The 20,580-nt window shown below is 62.3% G+C and overlaps 3 protein-coding genes across 7 annotated transcripts; 1 reads left to right on the forward strand and 2 right to left on the reverse strand.

Annotated features, from left to right (window-relative positions):
* Positions 1-50: 50 nt before the first annotated feature.
* On the reverse strand, positions 51-3,375 carry MYL7 (myosin light chain 7). 3 transcript variants are annotated; one of them, XM_075043781.1, is made up of 7 exons: positions 3,321-3,364; positions 1,998-2,108; positions 1,841-1,916; positions 1,165-1,269; positions 990-1,068; positions 834-882; positions 51-214 (listed from the first exon to the last, which is right to left on the reverse strand). In XM_075043781.1, exons 1-7 carry the CDS (start codon positions 3,321-3,323, stop codon positions 113-115), a joined length of 525 nt encoding a protein of 174 aa, XP_074899882.1. In that variant the 5' UTR covers positions 3,324-3,364; the 3' UTR covers positions 51-112. The 3 variants fall into 3 exon arrangements, with proteins under 3 accessions (XP_074899882.1, XP_074899883.1, XP_074899884.1); XM_075043782.1 differs by having other exon boundaries at positions 2,016-2,108; positions 3,321-3,338; XM_075043783.1 differs by lacking the exon at positions 1,998-2,108 and having other exon boundaries at positions 3,321-3,375.
* Positions 3,376-4,321: 946 nt separating this feature from the next.
* GCK (glucokinase) lies at positions 4,322-14,975 on the reverse strand. Of its 2 annotated transcripts, none has more exons than XM_075043770.1 (10): positions 14,626-14,975; positions 7,752-7,914; positions 7,455-7,609; positions 7,089-7,208; positions 6,903-6,998; positions 6,555-6,654; positions 5,538-5,721; positions 5,068-5,223; positions 4,565-4,798; positions 4,322-4,466 (listed from the first exon to the last, which is right to left on the reverse strand). In XM_075043770.1, the coding sequence occupies exons 1-10, from the start codon at positions 14,770-14,772 to the stop codon at positions 4,322-4,324; spliced, it is 1,500 nt and encodes a 499-aa protein (XP_074899871.1). In that variant the 5' UTR covers positions 14,773-14,975. The 2 variants fall into 2 exon arrangements, with proteins under 2 accessions (XP_074899871.1, XP_074899872.1); XM_075043771.1 differs by lacking the exon at positions 14,626-14,975 and adding an exon at positions 10,565-10,609.
* YKT6 (YKT6 v-SNARE homolog) lies at positions 12,428-20,348 on the forward strand. 2 transcript variants are annotated; one of them, XM_075043779.1, is made up of 8 exons: positions 12,428-12,522; positions 13,084-13,206; positions 16,066-16,148; positions 16,968-17,068; positions 17,638-17,742; positions 17,935-18,000; positions 18,556-18,657; positions 19,135-20,348. In XM_075043779.1, exons 2-8 carry the CDS (start codon positions 13,103-13,105, stop codon positions 19,168-19,170), a joined length of 597 nt encoding a protein of 198 aa, XP_074899880.1. In that variant the 5' UTR covers positions 12,428-12,522; positions 13,084-13,102; the 3' UTR covers positions 19,171-20,348. The 2 variants fall into 2 exon arrangements, with proteins under 2 accessions (XP_074899880.1, XP_074899881.1); XM_075043780.1 differs by having other exon boundaries at positions 12,471-12,522; positions 13,089-13,206.
* The last annotated feature ends 232 nt before the right edge of the window (positions 20,349-20,580 follow it).

The raw sequence follows: 20,580 nt of genomic DNA on the forward strand, positions 1-20,580 counted from the left end.
GCTGAGCAGAGTCACCTCCCTCCCTGGGGATGGTATGGACAGACGAGATCCCCTGGTTTGGTGGTTTATTTGGCCAGAGCGAGCGGCGGGGGGCAGGGGACCTGCTGTCCCCTCAGTCCTCCTTCTCGTCCCCGTGGGTGATGATGTAGCACAGGGACTTGTAGTCGATGTTCCCCGAGACATCGATGGGTGTCACTGCGAACATCTGCTCCACCTGCGTGGGGACACACACCCGGGGGGCTGGGACGGGTCCCTGTGGGGTGCCACGCAGGGACAGGGACCTCAGAGGACACACAGGGACCTTGGGGATTGGGTCCAGGATCTTGGGGTCAGGGATCGTGGGAGACACATGGCAATCTTGGGGACAGGATCCCTGTGGGGCATGTGGGATTGCAGGGATGGGGCCGGGCACACGGGGAACCTTGGGGACAGGGTCTTTGGGGGGGACAGAGGGATCTGGGGCTGTGCCCCTTCCTCTCCTTCAGCATCTTCTCCAGCTCCTCGTCGCTCACATTCGTCTTCCCTGGTGGGGTGGGGAACACGATGACGAGGCAACGTGGCACTGGGCACGGGGGACAGCCTGGCCCCGGGAGGGGAGGGGTGCCACTGGCGATGCCAGCTGGAGCGCTGGGACATGTCCCTCAGAGGATAAAGGGCTGTGTCCCCCTCCCCATGTCTCCCCATGGGCAGGCAGAGCTGGACGTCCTGGACGCCCGCTTCCCCCAAGGGTCCTGTTTCCCCTCTTGTGCAGGGACACATGAGGGGACAGGGTGGGCAGAGGCCAGAGCAGGGGACCAGGACAGTGACGGTGACAGCCAGGGGAGCTGCCTCACCTCCTCCGGGGAGAACTTATCTGCCTGGGTCAGGAGAAGCTGCTTAAACCTGTGGGAAGAGGGAGCGGCTGAGCCCGGGGCCAGCTCCTGTCCTCATCCCAGGGGACGCAGGATCCGGCCGGGTGCCCCAAGGGTCCCTGCCGCCCCCCCACTCACTCGTCCTTGTTCACGGTACCGGTGCCGGCGGGGTCGAAGACCTTGAAGGCGTTGAGGATGGACTCCTCGGGGTCGGTGCCTGGGGGCAGGGGGGGTGTTAGGTGGAGTTTGGGGCCGACCCCTGGGGATGTCGGGGGACATTGAGGGACGTCGGGGGACATCCGGGGCCACTCACCATTCAGCTTCTCCCCAAAGAGTGTCAGGAAGACGGTGAAGTTAATGGGCCCCTTCCCCTCCTTCAGCATCTTCTCCAGCTCCTCGTCGCTCACATTCGTCTTCCCTGGTGGGGTGGGGAACACGATGACGAGGCGACGTGGCACTGGGCACGGGGGACAGCCTGGCCCCGGGAGGGGAGGGGAGCCACTGGCGATGCCAGCTGGAGCGCTGGGACATGTCCCTCGGAGGATAAAGGGAGTGGTTCCCTCCCCACACACCGGGTGGCCCTGGCTGTCAGTGCCCTGGGCTTTGCACCGTCACTGTCCCCTCGCCTGGCACTGTCCCTTCCCCATGCCTGGCACCGTCCCTTCCCCGTGCCTGGCACCACATCTGTTCCCACCCTTGGCACTGTCACTGCCCCGTGACTGGCATCACCGTCGCCGTCCCCAACTTGGCATTGTCACCGTCCCACACACCGTATCGCCAACTGTCCCAACGCTTGGCATTGTCGCTGTCCCCAAACCGGCATCGTCACTGTCCCCCGCTTGGCACTGCCACTGTCCCCAGTCTGGCATCACCATTGCCTCCCCACTTGGCCCTGTCACTGTCCCACACTTGGCACCATCACTGTCCCCCCTCGCTGGCACTGTCACCATCCCGGTCCCGGTCCCTGTCCCCACGCAGCACCCGCTGACCCAGCTGCCAGTAGGTCTCCTTCAGATCCGCCTTGGTGATGATCCCGTCCCGGTTCTGGTCGATGCAGCTGAAGGCCTGGAGCAGAGCAGGCGAGGGGGGGGGATCAGGAGGGGCCGAGCCCCCGGTCCCCCCACCCTGGCCCCCCCCGCCCGCTACCTCCTTGAACTCCTGGACCTGCGATTGCTCGAACACGGAGAAGACGTTGGAGGAGCCGCGCTGCGCCCGCCGGGCTGCCGCCACGCCACGCCGGCCTGCCCTCCTGCTGGCCTGCGGGAGCCAACCGGGGCGGCGGGGGAAGGCTTGGTTCAGCCTCAGCCGATCAGAGCACAGGGAATCCCTTTCGTTTGGGCCCGGCCAATCGGAGCGCAGGGAATCCCTTTCGTTTGGGCCCGGCCAATCGGAGCGCAGGGAATCCCTTTTGTTTGGGCCCGGCCAATGAGAGTGCAGGGAATCCCTTTTGTTTGCCCCCAACCAATTGGAGCACAGGGAATCCCTTTTTTTTTTTTGCCCCACCCAATCAGAGTGCAGGGACCACCCCCTTTTATTTTGGTCACAGCCAACTGGAGCACAGGGATTCCCTTTTGTTTGGCTTTGGCCAATCAGAGCGCAAGGAATCCATTTTTGGCCACAGCCAATGAGCACGGGAAACCCTTGGCCGCAGCCAATCAGAACACAGGGAATCCTGCTGGCTGCAGCCAATCAGAGCAGAAGGAATCCCCTTCCCCTCCTCCAATGAGGTGGGGGGATCCCGGCGCTGCCACCTGCAGGTCTGGGGGCTTCAGGGGCGGCACCGCTGGGGTGGCCCCGTCCCTGGGGGTGACCCAGACCCCAGGGCTGCCCCGCACCCCCCCCAGTGTCCCCAGCCCCCCAGGGTGACCGGCCCCCTCCAGCCCCAGGGTGACCCTGCCCTTTGGGTTGGCCGCAGACCCCCCTGGTGACCCCAGATCCCCATGGTGGCCCCACACCCTGTGGTGACCCCAGACCCTGGGCCCAAGGGTGGCCCCAGGACCCTGGGAGACCCCAACACCCTGAGCTGTCCCTAGATCCCAGGGTGCCCCTGTGGCCCAGGGTGGCCCCAGACCCCCTGGGGTGGCCCAGACCCATGTGGTGGCCCCAGATGCCCAAGGGTGTCCCCTGACCCCCAAGATGGCCCATCCCATGGGGTGGCCCCACAGCCCCGGGGCTGAGTCCAACAGGCTGAGTGGGTCTCAGACCCTGGGGTGCTCCCAGACCCCCAAAGGCGGCCCAACTCCCTGGGGTGCCCCCAGACCCTCAGAGGGACCCCAACACCCTGCCCCAGACCTTCTGGGGGACCCGAAACCCTGGGGTGCCCCAGGAGGACACCAACTCCCTGGGGTGCTCCCACAGACCCAGAGGGACCCCAACACCCTGGGGTTCCCCCAGTCCCCCCTGCAGTATCCCCACACCCCAGGGTGCCCCCCTCCCCAGTGCCCGGGGGGGTTCCCCGGCCGCACTCACCATCCCTGCCGCAGCCCTGGGCCAGGGGTCCCTGGGTTGCCCCGGCTTTTATTCCCCCCCTTATCACCCCGAGCTAAATCGGGCGGCGGATGCGGGCGGGCAGCCGAGCCAAACTTGGTGCTGGCACCGGGCGCTGACACCGCTGGGCTGTGCCAGACACAAGCCAGGCCAGGTCCCCCGCATGTCACTGGAGGGGGGGCCACGCTATTTTTGGCTGCTTGGGAAGGTGGCCGAGCCATGGCATCCCGGAGCATGAAACAGCCCTGGGCGAGGGGTCACCCATGTGCCCCCCTGTCTGGCGTGGGCTGGGACCCGCTGGATTTGGGGGTCCCGCTGCTGGCGGGAGCGGGATTTAGCCCTCAGCGGGGGTCTGTTCCCTCTTTTGGGGGGGTCAGTGCTGGTGGGGGGAGGCTGGGGTGCCCCCAGGCTCTGCCTCCCACCCTGTCCCCGTTGTGGGGACAAGGCTGGAGGGGATCCCCAAAAATCGGTGCCCTGCAGCATCTGGCACAGCTCTGGTCCATCCCGGTTAGTCTCTGCACCCCTGGGGCTCACCAGTGGGGGCTGGCCTTGCCCCCTCCGACCACCCCTCACCTCTAAGTATCCCCCAACCGGCCCCTTCTCTCTTGGCCAATCCCCCCAAGGGGGTCTCACCCCCAGCGAAGGGGCTGGGGGAGCGTGCAGAAGCCCCACTCCCTGCAGCTGGGGGAGGATGCAGGGGGCTGGGGAGACACAGGAACACCCTCGGCTGCCCCACATGTGTGGGGCTGCCCCATGGTGGGGGGGGTCTGCCTGCGAGCATGGGGGAGACTAGGAGCACTCAAGCGGCCCCGGAGGAGAAGTCCACGCAAACCCCGTTTATTGGGGAGCCAGGAGCCGCCTCCGCCGGCGGCAAATCCCTTCCCGCGTCCATCTCTGCTCCTCGCAGAGCTCCGAGTGGGACCACCGTCCTCCCCCCCCCCGCCCCCACCATCCTCATCCTCATCCTCCCCCCGAGTCCTCTCTCACTGCCCCATCATGCAGGCCATTTTGCAGGCGACGGCCGAGATGAGCGCGGCCCCGCGGCCGCTGCCTTCCTCTGACTGGATGAAGGTGATGTCGCAGCCGGGCGTCAGCTGCCGAACCGTGGCATGGAAGTGGTCCTTGAAGCTGCCGGAGGAGAAAAAAAGAACTGGGTCAAGGCCTGGGGGATGCAGGAGGAAGAGGAAGGGGGTGGTGGCAGGAGGAAGGCTCCCAGGGATCCTCACCTGGGATGGAGCTTGTAGACGGAGCCGTCAACCCCCACAGTGATTTTGAGGGTCTCCTGGCTCCGGCTTTCCCGCATGCGGTTGATGACGCCGGCCAGCCCGGCCGAGCACATCTGGGCGGCGCGGGTGGAGACGCTCTCACAGACCATCCGCACAATGTCACAGTCCGTCCCCGAGGGCAGCAGCTCGAAGGCCGTCAGGATGTTGTAGATCTGCTTGCGGTCGTCGGAGTCGCTGGGACGGGGAGAGAGGGGTGCATCGGCCAGGGGACGGGGGACACGGGGACTCCAATATGGGGCAGTTGTAGAGGGCTGCTGCGGGGTGACGGGACAGGGGACCCCACTACAGGACAGAGCAAGCTACTGCGGGGTGACAGGACATAGGGACCCCGATGTGGGACAGCCTGCTGTGGGGTGACAGGATGGAAGAGCCCCAGCGCAGAGCAGCATAACGCGTTGGTTTGGGGGTGTCGGTCCCCCGCCGCGGCCCCGTCGGCCCCGTACCTCTCGATCTGTGACATGAAGCGGGTCTCGAAGGTCCCACGGGTCTTGAGCTTCTCGGAGGCCTCCCCATTGAAGAGCAGGTTCTCGTCCACCAGCTTCAGCAGCACCAGCCGGACGATCTCCCCCATGTACTTCCCCCCGATGATCTTCTCGTAGCTGGGGGAGGGACACAGGCAAGGGGGCGGCCGTCAGGGCTGGGACTTGGAGGGGGGGGCCACGTCCCATGGCACCCCCTCTTTCCTCCCCACCCCCCCACTCCCTTGCTGGACACGTCCCTGCGCATGGGCACAGTGGCCTGGGCGAAGGACCCCCGCTTTGGGGGTACCTGTGATGAGTTGCTCCGGCCTCAGCTGAGCCCAGCATGGTGCGGGTGGGCCGGGGGAAGGAGAAGGGTGGGCAGAGGGGACGCAGCTGGGGACGGGGAGTGGGGGGGCGACACCCAGAGGAACTGGATCTGTCCTATTCCTTACAGTTGCTGACCGGGGTTAAGTGAGGTCTCGTCCACCACGCGGTCGTACTCCAGGAGGAACTCGTCCAGCTCCCCCGAGGCGCCGAAAGCCCCCCACTCCGTGTTGACGCACATCCGCCCCTCGTCGCCCTCCACCAGCTCCACGTTCTGCATCTCTTCCATGTAGCAGGCATTGCAGCCTGTCCCTGCCAGTGGGAACCGGGAATGGGAGCAGGTGGTGGCGGGGGGGGACAACAATGCTGACCCACGGACATCCACGTCCCTCCCACCCTGAAGCCTCCATGAGGCAGCCAGTGTCCCCATCCTGATGCAGACAGGGAAGCTCAGGGCTTCTGCTCTCCCCTGGTCCTTTCCTGCAGCCCCGGCCAGCTGCTTGTCCCCAGTGGGTGTCAGGGACGCCCACCGTGGCGTCCCAGGGGCTCCGGCTGCTGCGTGGCGAGGGCAGCTCGGCTTCTGGAGGAGCTGATAAACAGCCCGGCACCAGCGGCGCCGTGTTTACCCAGGCTGAGGGGATGGTGCGAGCTGGTGCGGAAAGCCCAGATGGCCGCGTGGTTGATGGCGCTAAAGATAGCGTGGGTCTATGGGGTGGTGGGGGGCTGCTCCCCTGGGGGGGGGGGGCAAAGGAGTCTGCGGGGTTCAAACTCATCCCCACCTCCCGGGCTCCCTGGCACAGCCGGCACTGGTTACCATCAGTGGGTCCCCACCCATACAGTGAGAAGCTGGAGCCAACCAGCAGCCTGGAGAAAGGACCAGTGCCATGGGTGACCAGACCCGTTACGGTGACCACCCCCTTTCTACCCCAAAGGTGCCCCCACCACCGTGCCAGGGCCAGGCAATGCTGTCCGGCACCCCAACCTCAGGAGGCCTCGGCAGGGTGCTGCTGCCACCCCCCTGTCCTCGGTGTGTCCCCCCGCAAAAGGACAAGCCCCTGCTCACAGCAGGGGAGTGTAACTGGGGCCGTGGGAACGGTCCCCCCACCTCGCCTGCCGCGTGTCCCTGTGGGAAGGGGCCGTCTTACCCACAATCATCCCAACCTCGCACCGGTGATCTTCGTAGTAGCAGGAGATCATCGTGGCCACCGTGTCGTTCACCATCGCCACCACGTCCATCTCGAAGTCCTGGGGAGGGGAGAAGTACCATCGGGGTCTCGCCAGGGGTCTGGGCTGTGCCGCGGCAGGCAGTTCTGGGGTGGGGGGGTCCCCGAGGGTGAGGATGCATGCATGTGTCACACACATGCGTGTGCACACGCATGGAACGACCTTCCCGGGGACACGCCGGGCTCCAGCAGCCCCGTTGCGGGGACATCTGGGGGTGCGGGGGTCTCCCCGCCGCTGCGGCACTGGCACAAACCATATGATCATCTCACCCCTCGCCGTTTGATGGCGTCTCTCAGGAGCCCGACCACGTTGTTCCCTTCCGCGCCAGAGGCTTTGAAGCCCTTGGTCCAATTCAGGAGGATGCCCTAGAGAGAGGGTAAGACCAAAATGGGGCTGTGGGTGTAGCTGGGTCATGGGGACCCCCGAGTCCTCAGGCTGCCCAGCCACCCCCTCACCTTGTCGATGTCCTCGTGCCGCACGGGGAAGGAGAAGGTGAAGCCCAGGGGCAGCTTTTTGTGCTTCATCTGGTGCTTGTCCAGGAAATCAGAGATGCACTCGGAGATGTAGTCGAAGAGCTGGAAGAGAGGAGGTCCAGCCTTCACCGGGGCTGTCCCCATCCTCCCACTGCCTGCAGCTGGCCACCATTCTCACCACGGGTCCCCCAAGCGTGGCCACCTCCCCACCACCCTCCGGCTTTTGCCAGCTGGAGGGATGAGGGATGTACCTGCCAGCGTCCCCACCGAAACACGGCATGGTGTGTCCCTGCCCAGTGACAGGGGACCATGCGGGAGGGGATGGGATGCCCCGTGTGCCCGGCTCACCATCTCGGCCGTCCCTGTCATGGCATCCTCTGGGATGGAGTACATCTGGTGCTTCGTCTTCACCTTCCACTGCCCTTCCTCCCCCTCACCCACTTTCACCAGCATCACGCGGAAATTGGTGCCGCCTAGGTCCAGTGACAGGAAATCTCCGACCTCTGCAAAGCCGGGGAAGGGGGACACAAGGTGACCAGCTCAGGGGGCGTCTCAGCCTCCCACACGGAGCTTGGCGATGTCCAGGGAAGAGGTGATGGTGCAAAGGGCTGGGAGCGATGCCCGTCCAGGCCAGCAGAGCCGTACCTGAGCCCTCAGGTGTGGAGCGGACGTAAGTGGGCAGCATTTTGACAGAGGCTTCCTCGTGCGTCTCCAGCTTTAGCCCTCGGTCCATCTCTTTTTGCATCCGGTACATCACCTTCTTCAGGTCTTCCTCCTTCAGCCGAAACTCTGACAGGATCCGCTCCACCTGTGGTGGGACGGACGGTGTCAGCTGGGGACGGGAGCTATGGGATGCAGGTGGCCTGAACCACAATAAATAATCCAAATTTTCCTTCCCCTGGCCTGGGTTTTCCCCATCAGCACACAGACACCCTGAAACACCTTATCCCATCTCTCCACTATCCTGCCTCCGACCTAACAGACGTGACAGTGAAACTGCAGGACCAGCATGAGCCACTGCTGGCTCCAAATCCTTTCCCGGTGCTGCCTGCGAGACATCCATGGTCGGCACAGGGGTCCCCGTGCTGTCACCTTCAGCCAGTTGAAGTTTCATGAGCTCAGCTGGTTGCACTGAAGCTGGTGCCATTCCAGCAGGGCTCGGACCAGTGACATGGGACGTCCCATCCCATCCAATCCCAGGGTTTTTCCCAGCAAGGAGCACTTCCAGCGATGCTATTTAGGAGCTCAGCGGCTCCCACCAAGGACGTGGGACCCCTCCATGTCTGTGATGAGGATGCTGGCACCCTCCTTGGTCCCCCGGGAGCCAGGAGCATCCCTCTCTCTGTATCCCCCCAGGAACTGCGGGTACCATTTTCTACCTATCAAACTTGGTGCAAATGGGGGGCTGAGGGCAGGCAGGCAGGCAGGCAGGACTGGAGGCAGGATATAAAGAGTATTATCAGGAAATGCTCCCTTGCCTCGCTACCAGGGAGAATCGCAGGGCCCACTCAAGGGAAGCAGGACCTGTATTTACCCTTTACGTAGCAACCCCGGGCTCCGCCGCTGGCGCAGCCTCCATTAACCACGGCACGTAATCGGGGGCAGGCAGCCCCGAGCTGTCAGATGGAGCCGGGGGGGAGAGAGCGCTCGCTGCTCGGCCAGATGTAGCCGGCGGCATTAGAGGGCTCATTAGTCACCGGGATCCGGGCAAGCTTAAAATGCTCCCGCTTGCACTTTTGCCGGCAGACGGATGTTTTCCTCGAGGCTGCTGCCATTTCCCGATGTGTTTCAGGTTGGGGGGCTCTGTAAAACGCTTTGTATTGTGGTTTGGAACATCCTGGCATTGGGAGAACACCCACCACCTCGGCTCAGCCAAACCTGCGGCTGCTCACCCTGACCCCCCAGTGCATCCCAATAAATCACCTGGCCCCAAACACCACCCCTCAGTCTCCAGCCCCCCAAGCGAGGGCTCATCCCAAATATGTCCTCACCCCAAAAGCTCCTGCCCTGCAGAGCCCTCATGCCTGGGGGTCTTCAGCCGATCCCCCCTGATCCCAGCACCCCAGCACCTCTCCAGGCATCCTCCCTGGTCTGCCCTGATGCCAGAGCCCCGGGGCTCCATTAACACTGAACCCCCAAGGTGCCATTAGACAAGACACGGCTACACCATGGGGGATGCTGCTGTGCTGCGGGATGACGCCGGCCACCCCAGAAAGGGGCTGGGGCAGCCCAAGGCAGCACCGTGGTGAGGTTTGCCATGACCCTGAGGGTGTTCAGCCTGGGCTAGCTGGAAAAATCCTGCCAGGAAAAGCGTAGGGCCGGATTTGACCATCTCGCCAGAGCCGGTGGCTGAAGGCATTTGGCGCTCCACAATGCAGAAGCCATCCTGCAGCATCGTTCAGCACACGAACACCAAATTTGCTGCAGCCGGAGTGTCCCCATCCTTGGGGCTGGCACCCGAGGATGGCAACAGAGGGTTTGAGTTTTATTTCTTCAATAGTTCTTCCGTCTCAGGCACCGCATGCCCCAACTCATCCCTTCTCTTGCCACCAGAACGATGGGTTTGGCTCTTCCTTGGCAGGATTTGGCTGTTCCCATGTGATCGAAACTGGCTCTCGACTTCCCAAGGAAACTGTTTGCTCTGGTACACCCCACAAAGAGGACAAAGCTGGAAACTCCACAGCCAAAGGCTGTGGTGGCCGGCAATGCCCGACTGCCAACCACACGCTCCTGCCCCCAGCACGTGCCGTGTCCCCTCAGTGTCCCCTTGGATGTCCCGGTCCACAGCAGGGAAGCATCTCGCTGTCCTCGCCCATGGCCCCATGAGCTCAATCCATCCGGGAGAGGAGATGGGAGCAGCTGCCCCCAGCCGACGTTTTGCTGGGGATGAGCCAGGTGCCTTGGTGATAACGTGATGAGCAGCCGAAGGAGGTGATGGGCCCCATCTCATCCCGAGGACGGCAGACGCTTGGCTGGCAGCAAGATGCCGTCGGCAATGCCCGGGCAGCGGGAGCATCCCAGCCAGGCAGCGGGGTCCCACAGACACTCCCAGCTCTGTTCCGAGTCCTTGGCAGCGTGGGGAAGCGGCACAACCCGTGCCGCGCCAAGACCCAACATACCAAAACGCAGAGCCCTGACTTACGGCGCTGGCCCCCCTTCCTGGAGCGTGCCGAGGGGTGACCTCAGGGACGGGGACCCCCGGGTACATCGGGGCTGACCCCAGGCTGCACGGCTTTGCCCCTGGAGCTGGTGTCCTCCCCGCCAGCCAACCTCCCTCCCAGCTACGTCTGTCCCCAACAGCAACCTTGCCCAGCAGGAGACGCCCGCAGCGCCCGGCCGCTTGCCACAGGGATGGCTGGCACCCCAAGGAGGGTCTGCACTGCTCCCTGCACCTGCCATGTGCCCCCACCCCATGTCCCCACCAGGCCCCCCCGGGATCGCCCCGGCAGCAGCCTCACCTTCTCCTTCCTGCCACTCTCCATCCTGGCTCGGTGATCCAGCATGGGGGCAGCCGTCGGGGCGGGGTGGGCTGCGGGCCGAGCCGTCCCCCCCCCAATCCCCGGGCACCCCGCCGCGGTGCCTGGCCCGGGGAGCAAGCCCCCTTCCCCGTCCCGGCAGTCGTCTGGCCGGCGCTGGGCTGCTCCGTCCCTCGCTCCGCAGGGGGATGCTCCACTTTTGCCGCTTTATCTCATCGACGCCGGGCAGCAGCCGCCTCTTCTCCAGCACCCGCTGAGGACGGGTCCTGATCTTTCCCCCCCCTCTCCCTCCGGCCTCCGTACCCTCAAGCGGAGGGGCAGGGAGAGGGGCCCGGCACCCCGGCAGGCTCAGCCCTCTCACCCCACATCTTGGGGCTGTGGCCCTTTGCGCCGGGGGAGGATGCAGGTCACGCTCTTCCCGCTCGCTTCCTTTCACCGGTAAATTTATTTACTGGCGTGCCGGATGGTTTTCAGCACGGCGAGGGGTCGCCAGCCCAACCTGGTGGGTTTTTACAGCCAGCGGGGAAGTCCCGGCGTGGCGACGAGGCTTGGCCGGGACCCCTCCCCGCCGGGGGCCGCTGGCCCCGTCATGCAAAGCACCACGCCCCGGGCCACCCGTGTCCCCGCTCCAGTTGTCATATCAACGGCTCGATGTACTGGCAGTGGTGGCAAGCACTCCACCGGACGGCTTAGCAACCCGGCACGCTCCCATGGAGACCGCGCCGGGCCGGAGGAGCCGGTGGCTGGATGACAAAGGTTACGGCCGCCCGGCGAGGGGCGAGGGTGACTGGGAAGTGCTCTGTGCCCCTAGGATGGGAAAAGCTTTGGCGGTGCTGGGATCGATGCCAGGCGCCGCGGCGGACTGTGGAGGGACGCCGGTTTTGGGGAATGGGGACATGGTGACCCCCCTCTACCCCCAGATTGGTGCCGTCAGCCAAGTGCTGGGGGGCACCTGAGGAAATGGTGGTTTATGGGGGTGCCGACAGGCAAGAAGATGCTCCTGGCTACGGGCGGACCCCAAAACCTCCCGGCATCCGTCTGTGGTGGCAGCGTCCCCTCGGACATGGAGCTGTGGAGGGAGAAGGAAGGGTCTCTGGGAACCCTGGATGGATGCTAGGGGGGGCTGCCAGCCCCATGGGGGAATGAGGGTGTTCTGAGGAGGGCAGAGGGTTTGGAGGTGTCACGGCAGGGCCTGGGGGGGTACAAGGTCACCCCACAGCACCTCATCCCTACCCTGCTCACAGTCGGAGCACCCGGGGGGCAAGGGAGGGCACAGGCATCCCTGCCCCAGTGATGGGTGCCCACCTCGTGGGGGGAGCTGGCCCCACAGAGGGGTCCTCAACCCACAGAGGGGTCCGAAACTCTTGGGGGTGCATCCGCCCCTTATCAGTGGGCCCCCACGCTATGGGGGAAGAGGACAGCCCCATAGCAGGGTCCCCGACCCACAGAGGGGTCCCACCCATGGGCAGAACAGCCCCACGGAGGGGTCCTCACCCCGCAGGTAGGTCCCCAAGCCACGGGGAGAGGCCAGCCCTACAGAGTGCCCCGGGGCGAGAAGCCCACCACACTCACGGGACCCACAGGGAACACCCCCCGCCATGGAGGACCCGCCCGCGCAAAGGACGCCGGGATAGAGCGCCCCCCGCTGGAGGTCCCGCGGAAGAGGCCCCGCCCCATGACGCCAGGGCGGCGCTGATTGGTCGCCCAGCCCGGAGGCGGGGCCACGAGCGGCGATGGGCGAGGCCGGCGAGAGAGGCAGGCGCTTATTGGTCAAGAGGCTGAGGGGGCGGAGCGGAGCTAGCGTGTGCGCAGAGCAGGCGAGGCCCCGTGGCAGTTGCCTGGGGCCAGTGTCACTTCCGGTCTCTGCCGTTCTGCTTCCGGGTCGCACTCATTTCCCCTCGTCGGTCGCCGTTTCCTCACAGCCCATTCCGGAGCCGCCGGTACCGGGCCGGGGTTTAGCCACGGGGGGGTGGGTGGGGAGAACGGGATGTTGAGCTGGGCTGTACTGGGTTGGGGGGCTGGGCTGGACCAGATGGGTTGTACTGGGGGGGAGCGCTGGTCTCGCTGGATTATACTGGGGGGGCTGGGCCAGCTGGGTTTTACTGGGGGGGGGGGGCTGGGCCAGCTGGGTTTTACTGGAAGAAGGGGGGCTGGGCTAGCTGGGTTATACTGGGGGGGCTGGGCTAGTTGAGGACAGGGGGAGATCAGACGTGGGGGGCATTGCCGGGGCTTGGGGCCTGGCTAGGCTGGGGGAGGCGAGGGGTGGGGGGTCGGGGCAGGCTCTGCGGTGTGGGGCAGGTAAGCACAGGGTACCTGGGGCTGGCATTTAAAGGATGGAGGAGGTTTGGGTGAAGCAGGGGGACCCCCAGTCCCAGGGGCAGGAGGAGGGGTCCCGGGAAGGCCCAGGGGAGAGGCCTGGCCGTGCGGGGGGGGTCCCAGTGGCTGCCTGGGCTCCCAGCCTGGCCCCCGTCTCACCCACCGGGTCTCCTTCCTCCGCCCAGGACAGCGGGAGACCCCACGATGAGGCTCTACAGCCTAAGTGTCCTTTACAAAGGTGACCCCAAAGTGCATTTACTGAAAGCTGCTTACGATGTGTCCACCTTCAACTTCTTCCAGAGGTCCAGGTGGGTGCATGGGGTGCCAGAACCTCCCAGCGAGATTTGGGGTCGGGGGAAATCTTCTCTGTGCTCTGCGGGGCTGGCACATGGCTTAGGCAGGACCTTGGGGAGAGGAAGTAGAAGCTTTTGGGGGATTTTCTTGCCTGTTCCGCTCCTGTGTCACCAGATGTGCAGTGGGAGAGGTAACAGGCTTCTCCTAAGGGATAAACCCACCAGAGACACTCCCCTGGGGAGCTGTAACCCTACACATGCCGTTCAGTGCTGCAAAACCCACTTTAAGCGATCTTTCAGCCTCAGGAACAGTGAAACCTCGTTTCGCCTAAAAGCCACTCGCAGCCAGCAGCAGGAGGTCAGCTTTGACTCGGTAAATCACCTGCCATAGCCAAGTGATAAAATCTGGGTGCAGGAAAACACCCCGAGTGCTCAGGTCAGCTCTTCTCCCTCCAGCAAGTGCCTAAACCCAGTAGTCATGGTGGCTTCTGGGGTGTGAGAGGCGAGTGGGAAGAGGCTTGTCTTTGTGTCAGACTAACAAGGCTCGCGTGACACCTCCGGTATCTTTTTAATTAGGTGTTTGGTCTAATCTTAAACTTTTTCCAGCCTGCAAACCTCTGCTCGGGTTATTCTGATGGCTTTGGGTGAGTCAGTTTAACCCTGAACACCAGTCTGGGCTCCCGGATGTCCCACTGCCTGCTCTGTGCACACAGAGAGATCGCAGAGCTCTCTCAGCAGCTGCCCTTGAGCTTGCAGCTGAAGGGAGCTCCCAAAAACCTCCAAAAGCTGTAAAATAAAGCAGGTGCCTGCTGTGAAACAGCTTGTTTCCCAGCACCCAGCTCCAGATGATAAAGGCTTTAGGAAATACTCACCTATGGCACTTGAATTTTCCATGCCCCATCCTTGCCAAGATTTTATGGAGCCTTGAGTACATTTGGTTCTGCAATTCCAGTGATAAAGGAAAAATACTGAAGTAAAATTGTCTTAAAAAATACTTTCTTAGCCAAATTAAAAAAGCTGTGCCAGTGCTGCCAACACACGCAACTAGGATGGATTGCACCAGGTGAAGTCATCTCTTAAAAACACAAATCACTTCATAGGCGCAGCTCTCCTTTTTCCAAATCCTGAGAAATTTCCCTGTGTGGTTTTGCCGTTGGCTATGGCTGAAAGAGCCACTTCCCTGGTAGCAGGCTGTTTCTTTGCTTAAAAAAAGTCTTGTTTTTTGGGGAACAGCAATGCTGTTTGTGCAGGGTGAGGTGGTGTCTGCGCTTGTTAGTCTCGCAACTTTTCTCCGGTAGTTAATCCTTGTCCTGAGCTGGTTCCCTGGTCGTGCTCGGAGGGGCTGCTTGGACCTCGGTGCCTGTGTGAGCACCACCTAGGTGTGACATTTAAGGTGCAATTAAGTTAAGTTTGGGTTAAAAATGCTGCATGTACTTTTTTTTGAGGCTGTGGAGTTACCAGAGACTTGGGTTGGGGGTTTGAATCTGGGATAAACATGGTTGTGGTTCCTGGGAGCCGTGAGAGCCTGCTGGGCAGGGGGACAGGGCCAGCTTGGCCGTGCCAGCACAGGGTGTCTGCCATCAAACCTCTGCTGTATCATTTGGCAGGGTCAGGAACATGGCATGAGGGAATGAAGTCTTCGGTGGCTGATTTCTCCAGGAATACTGTGAAATAATGGAATTGCGACAGTGGGGGCTGTGGCTCCCAGCAGATCCCCCAGACCAGGAGGAATGTTTCGGTCCTCTGTTTCTGCTAAACTTGGATGTTAAGAAATCTTTGGGCCAGTCTTTTCTCTGCAGTGCCTGGAAACCCATCGGTTCGGAGTCTGTCTGCAGCCGGTGTCTGATCGCGTGGTGTCCAGGCTGGGGGAAATGCAAAAAAACCTCTAAAGAATAAGTAAACTGTGAGAAGCAAATCCCCGTTCTGGAATTGCTTCCAGCAGTGGAAGGCAGGGAGGAAACCACGGTCTTTGCCGCGCTGGTGCCCATGTTCGTTGACGTCTCCTCGTCACGTGAAGCTCCCAAGTGGGAGCTGTTGGTGTGGGGGGTGTTTGAGCAAACTCTGTAATCTGACCTTTGACAGGTTTTCCTTCCTGGGACTTTCCAGCTGAAGTGGGGAATTTGTCGCCTCACGTTCATTAATCCCTGGCGTACATTGGGAATAGATTTATTTTGCACTTGCTTGTGATTTTTGGCCTCTTTTCCTTTACTGTGGGGTGAGGAGGAGGGTTTACGCAAGAAGCCTGTTTGGCAGGACTCGAGTCTGGGCTCAGGAATGTTTTCCATACTTAGAGCGAGTCTGGCTTAAGGATCTTCCTTAACTTTGACTCAATGTGGTAGGGAGCTGAGGTGCATTTGTGGGTCAAACAGCCTCCCTGGGATGCCAGAAGGCCCCAAGCACAGGATAAAAGCTCAGGCAGGATAAGGGGCTGGAGCACCCATGCAGCCCCTTGCCGTGAGCAGGGCGCAGCTGCTCCTCAGGCTTTAGCCTGGTGTTTTACTTTCTGCTTAATCACCAAAAAGCAAGTTCAGCCCAAGCATGCAAGTCCCTCGCCGCGGCCGGAGGCGTGTGGGTGCTCCCCTGGGCCCAGCGAAGCTGGAGGTGTTTGGGTGGTGGCTGCAGCTCTGCGTAGGTGCAGGGGCTGACCTCTTCCCTGAGGAAAACCCACAGCTCAGCTACGTCCCCACTACCTAAACGTGGTGGTGGGGTCGTGGGGAAGGGTTTCAGTCTGCCCAAAATGCCGGGGGCCTCTGGGACAGATGATCTCCCCCATCATTGCTGCGCCAGCACCCCCTGTAGCTCACTGGGCCACATGCAGCTCCCGCAGAGCCAGGTCCCCTCGCAGACTTGAGCGCCAACGCTTTGTGTTTGCAGCGTGCAGGAATTCATGACCTTCACAAGCCAGCTGATCGTGGAGCGCTCGGAGCTGGGCAGCAGAGCCTCTGTCAAGGAGCAAGGTAAGAGAACAACCCAGGGTCAGCACGTGCAGGCGCACGTGCTTCCTTTCTTGTCTGTTTACAATTAAAAAAAGAGACTTCAAAACAGCACCCAGGCAAGTAGCACTAAAGGCGTGAGGTTGCTGAGCCGGGCGAGAGCCCAGCCCGCCCTGCAAGAGAGGTTATGGGAAGAACAGGGACCTGCCTGACAGCCAGCTGCTGCCTTTGGGCTCTCTTCCTCTCCTTGCCACCCTTGGGACACTGTGCTCCCGCCGCCCCTCAGCTTGCTGGCTTCGTCCTGTTCCCAGAGGGGTGGCTGTGCCGGCGCAGCCTCCTTCCCTTCTCCCTTGAGCTCTGCCATATGTGTCTGGGCTCTGTACCCCGATCTCTGGCCTCATCTCCAGCCTCCCCACCCTGCTCCACGTGCCTCCCGAACCCCGAGACATGCAGGGTGCGGCCCGGAATTGGCCGCTGCAGCCTCTTTAATGACACTCCATGCTTGTGACAAGTTGTTATTTATTAAAATCAGGCTGAGCAATTCACCCTCTGTTTTTGTTTAACTCTGGCAGTACCTGCTGCCCTGGAAAGCTAGCGTCGTGTCCCATGTCATGTGGCCAGGCTGCCGTAACCTGCTGAAGCACAATGTGGGGCTGATTTTGATCCTCCCTTGAGCCCTTCCCGCTCTCCTAATGAAATCATGTGAAATGCAGTCGCTGAATGAAACTTTCCAGGGCAATTTGTGGGTTGTGGAAGAGCTGCCAGGGCCGGGCAGGAGGTAGCGGGTGCTGGGCCAGGCTCTGGACCTTCCCACTGCCTTTCTGACATAAATTCTCTGCCCAGAGTACCTCTGCCATGTGTACGTCCGGAACGACGGGCTGGCCGGAGTGGTGATTGCAGATAATGAGTATCCGCAGCGGGTTTGCTTCACCTTGCTGGACAAGGTGAGCATGCGACCTGGGAGCAGCACTGGAGGTGACAGGCTGCAGTGGGGCTGCTCCGGGGAGCAGCTCCACATCTCTTGCTCATGCTCTGACAAGGAAATGACCCTCCTGCTCATTAGCTGGGGGACATCAGAGCTGAGCTGAGCAAGATCTGGCCAGCCCAAGAACTTCCAAGCCATGCAGTGACTTGGCTTTGCCTGCTGGGACTTAGTCCCAGCTCCACTCTGCTGCCAGCCCAGGCATAGGTCTCACAAACACCTCATCCTCCCTGCCTGGCTTGGGTTTTATGTGGGAAAACCGGGTGTAACCATGCACCCAGCATTGCCAAAAACTGGCGATGACATGTCTGGCCGCCCTGGCAGGGCACAGGGCTTTGGGGATGATTGGGGACGGCCACCCCTACCTGGCGTGGGCATTGCCGAAGAAGTTGATTTCTGTCTCTTCCCTTGGCTTGTTCAAAAGGAAACAAGAAGAAAAATGTCCTTTTTCCAGGAGAAAATTCTTTCTGCCAGCCATGGCCCCGCAAGCAGAACCACCAGGCAGTAACTGCCCGATTCCTTGTGTCGCAGGTGCTGGATGAATTCTCCAGGCAGGTCAGCAAAATAGACTGGCCTTCAGGATCCCCAGCGACAATCAGCTATGCGGCCTTGGATGGATACCTCAGTAAATACCAGGTATGGCCTCCCCAGGACCCCCGCAGATCCTACGCAGAGACCGGGAACGCTCCCCACGGCCCCCAGGTCTGGAGGTGGAAGCGTGTGTGACGCCCCGACGTGTGCCGGGACACCGGTGCTGCGGGACTGCAGCCCAGGGGACGCCAACGTCCCTGCGGCGGTGGTACCGAGGCAGTTTTGTTTCTCTCTGAGAACCCCCGTGATGCCGACCCGATGACCAGAGTGCAGGCGGAGCTGGATGAGACCAAAATCATCCTGGTGAGAAGGATGCAGGGCCCGCAACCGGGATGCTCCGGCTGGCATGTCTGCTCGGGGCCGTGGGGACGCCCTTTTGGGGGTTGGGGTGTAGGGTGGCCATCAGGGCGATGGGGCCATCCTGCCTTCTCTGTTCCCTGGAGACATTCCTGGTGCTGTGGGAGCTTCCTCTCCCCTTCCCTTCCCTCTGGGCTCCTCCAAGCTGGCCCAGCACAACCCTGGGGGCACTGACACCTCCCCAACCTCCGCTTCCCTCCTCCAAACCGCGGTCCCTTCCCTGCGCAGTGTCACGTTCTCACTTGTCTTCTGCTTTAAATGACCTGCATGCGCTGCTGTTTTCACCGGGGGCTCTTCTCCCAGTCTCTATGACCTTCCCGTCTTTATTGGGGCTGGCATTGCCCCCTCCCTTGCTGCGGAGCTGGGGTGGCCGTGGGAAGGCAGAGGCTCGTTCCTGGATGGGGACACGGTGGCACCTCCATCTTCTGCTGGGGGCTGGGGAGGGAGTGGGGAGGGCCCAGGGTACCAGCACTGTGGGTCAGCGCCAGTTTTTTTTGGCAGCACAACACCATGGAGTCGCTGCTGGAACGAGGAGAGAAGCTGGACGACTTGGTCTCCAAATCGGAGGTGCTCGGGGCACAGTCCAAAGCCTTCTACAAAACTGTGAGTGCGGCTTTTCATCCCAGGGGAGGGTCACCCCCTCCCTGAGGAGCCAGCAATGGCCTGGGGTTGGGGAAGGGCAGAGCAAACTCCCGGGGCAGAGGATGTGGGTTCCAGGCAAGGACCACCATCCGCTGGCGCAGCTGCTTTGGACCTGGAGGGAACTTGGTTGCCCAAACTCCGCCTGCGGAGCTCCTTGGCCCCTAGCTCAGGCTGTTCCTTGCCCTGTGGCCAGTAGAGGGTGATGCCGATCCCGGCTGTGGTGATGCCTGGCGCAGGCTCCAGCTAGGGCGATGGCTGCGGGGGTTAGATCTGTGCCACGAGCCTTCGGCGTGGGGGCACAGGGTGTTTGCCTTCGTGGCGAGCCGTGAGGGCTGGGACCGTGCTGGCTTCCTCCGGTGGGAGGAGGGCTCTGCAGCCCCCCCTTGGCCCTTGGGGACCTGCAGCGAGCGTCACTGCTGCTTTTCCTTCTCTTTCCAGGCCCGAAAGCAGAATTCCTGCTGTGAAATCATGTGACGCGGACCCCAGGGTCTCCTGCTCTGGACCACCAGGCCTTCGCTCCCCTTTGGACCTCACCCAGGACAGAAAGCAGAAGCCCGGGGGCGGGTTCCCGGGCCTGGGCTGCACTGCAGAGGCCAGGGACAGGACGGGGCCTCCTCGGCGCTGCGGTTTTACGTGACTTTTGGTTTTTTTTCATCTCGAGGGGATGCCGAGGCCGGCATCAGGCTGGCACCCTGTGGGATGGGGGGAAGTGCTGGAGACCCGCCGCCCTCACTTTTCCCCGGGGTGACTTGGACCACGGGGTGCCCGGCCATGCGCCCACCCTTGCCTTTACACCTGTAACACTAGCCAGCGCCTCGGCGTCCCAGCACTGCCAGCCCGGGGGAGTTGGGGAGAGAGGAGCTGGGGCTCCCCGCTGCGATGCGTGGGGCTGCTTAGGGGGAGCTGTGGAGGGGGTCTTTTATGTATTTGTGTCCTTAGAACAAGCCCGGGGGGGTGGGAGAGGGGTGGGAAGGGAAGAAGAGGTGCTATCCTCTGGTGGGGGATGCTTGCTGCTGGGTTATCACCTGTTGCCTCCCTGGGCAGCTTTTCCCAGTGCCGGTGAACTGGAAGCTGTGGCCTCTGTCCCTGGGGAAGGGGCAGGACCGAGGGGGTGACTGGGGGGTGTCACCTCTGGGCCCCTTCCCTTGCTTCAGTGGGGGGATGTGGAAAAGAGCCAGGTTGGGCTTGGGCAGCCCACACTCCCTGTGGCCCCCCTGTCTCCCTGGCTGGTTTGGGCAGGGGCAGTCTGTCCCCCATTGCTCCAGCTGCGGATGTGTCTGAGGCCCCCCCCCCCCCCCCCCCCCTCTGGTTTACCAGCTGCCATGTGGGGAAAGGGAAGCTGGGGCAGCACTGGGCTGGCTGGAAACCAGCCCCAGTGCTTGGCTCCCAGGGCCCGGGCTGGGGACAGCCGGGGGGGCTCACCTGGCTTCCCTGCGCCTCACAGCCCACCTCTCCCCTGCTCCCATCAGCCTGGGGCAGGGGGGGCAACAGCGCCTGCCAGTTGCCCAACAGCCCTCGCTGCCTCCTCTTCCTCCTCCTTCGGAAGGGAAAAAGCTTTCGCTTGAGACTGTATCGTGATTGGTGTTGCCTATTGTTTCTGTGCCGCTGGCTGCACCGGCCAGGCGGGGATAAAGTTGTTTTTGGCAGTTGTCGCCCATCTCTGCCTCTCTTTGCTGTTTCCCGGCGGCGGAATACGGGCTGTCCTGGGTATGGATCCACTCAGCCTTCTCCCTTCAGCTATTTTTTTTTTTTTGTCAGTTGTTTTTCCTCATAATTTATTTGCAGTTTTCCCGAGACAAAAACGAAATCAGAGTCATCTTTTACACTTACAAGGCTCAGAAAGAAAAGACGAAGGGGTCGGGTGGGGGGGAATATGCCGGGGGT

The sequence above is a fragment of the Buteo buteo genome, chromosome 12 (genome assembly GCF_964188355.1).
Source record: "Buteo buteo chromosome 12, bButBut1.hap1.1, whole genome shotgun sequence".
Taxonomy (NCBI): Eukaryota; Metazoa; Chordata; class Aves; order Accipitriformes; family Accipitridae; genus Buteo; species Buteo buteo.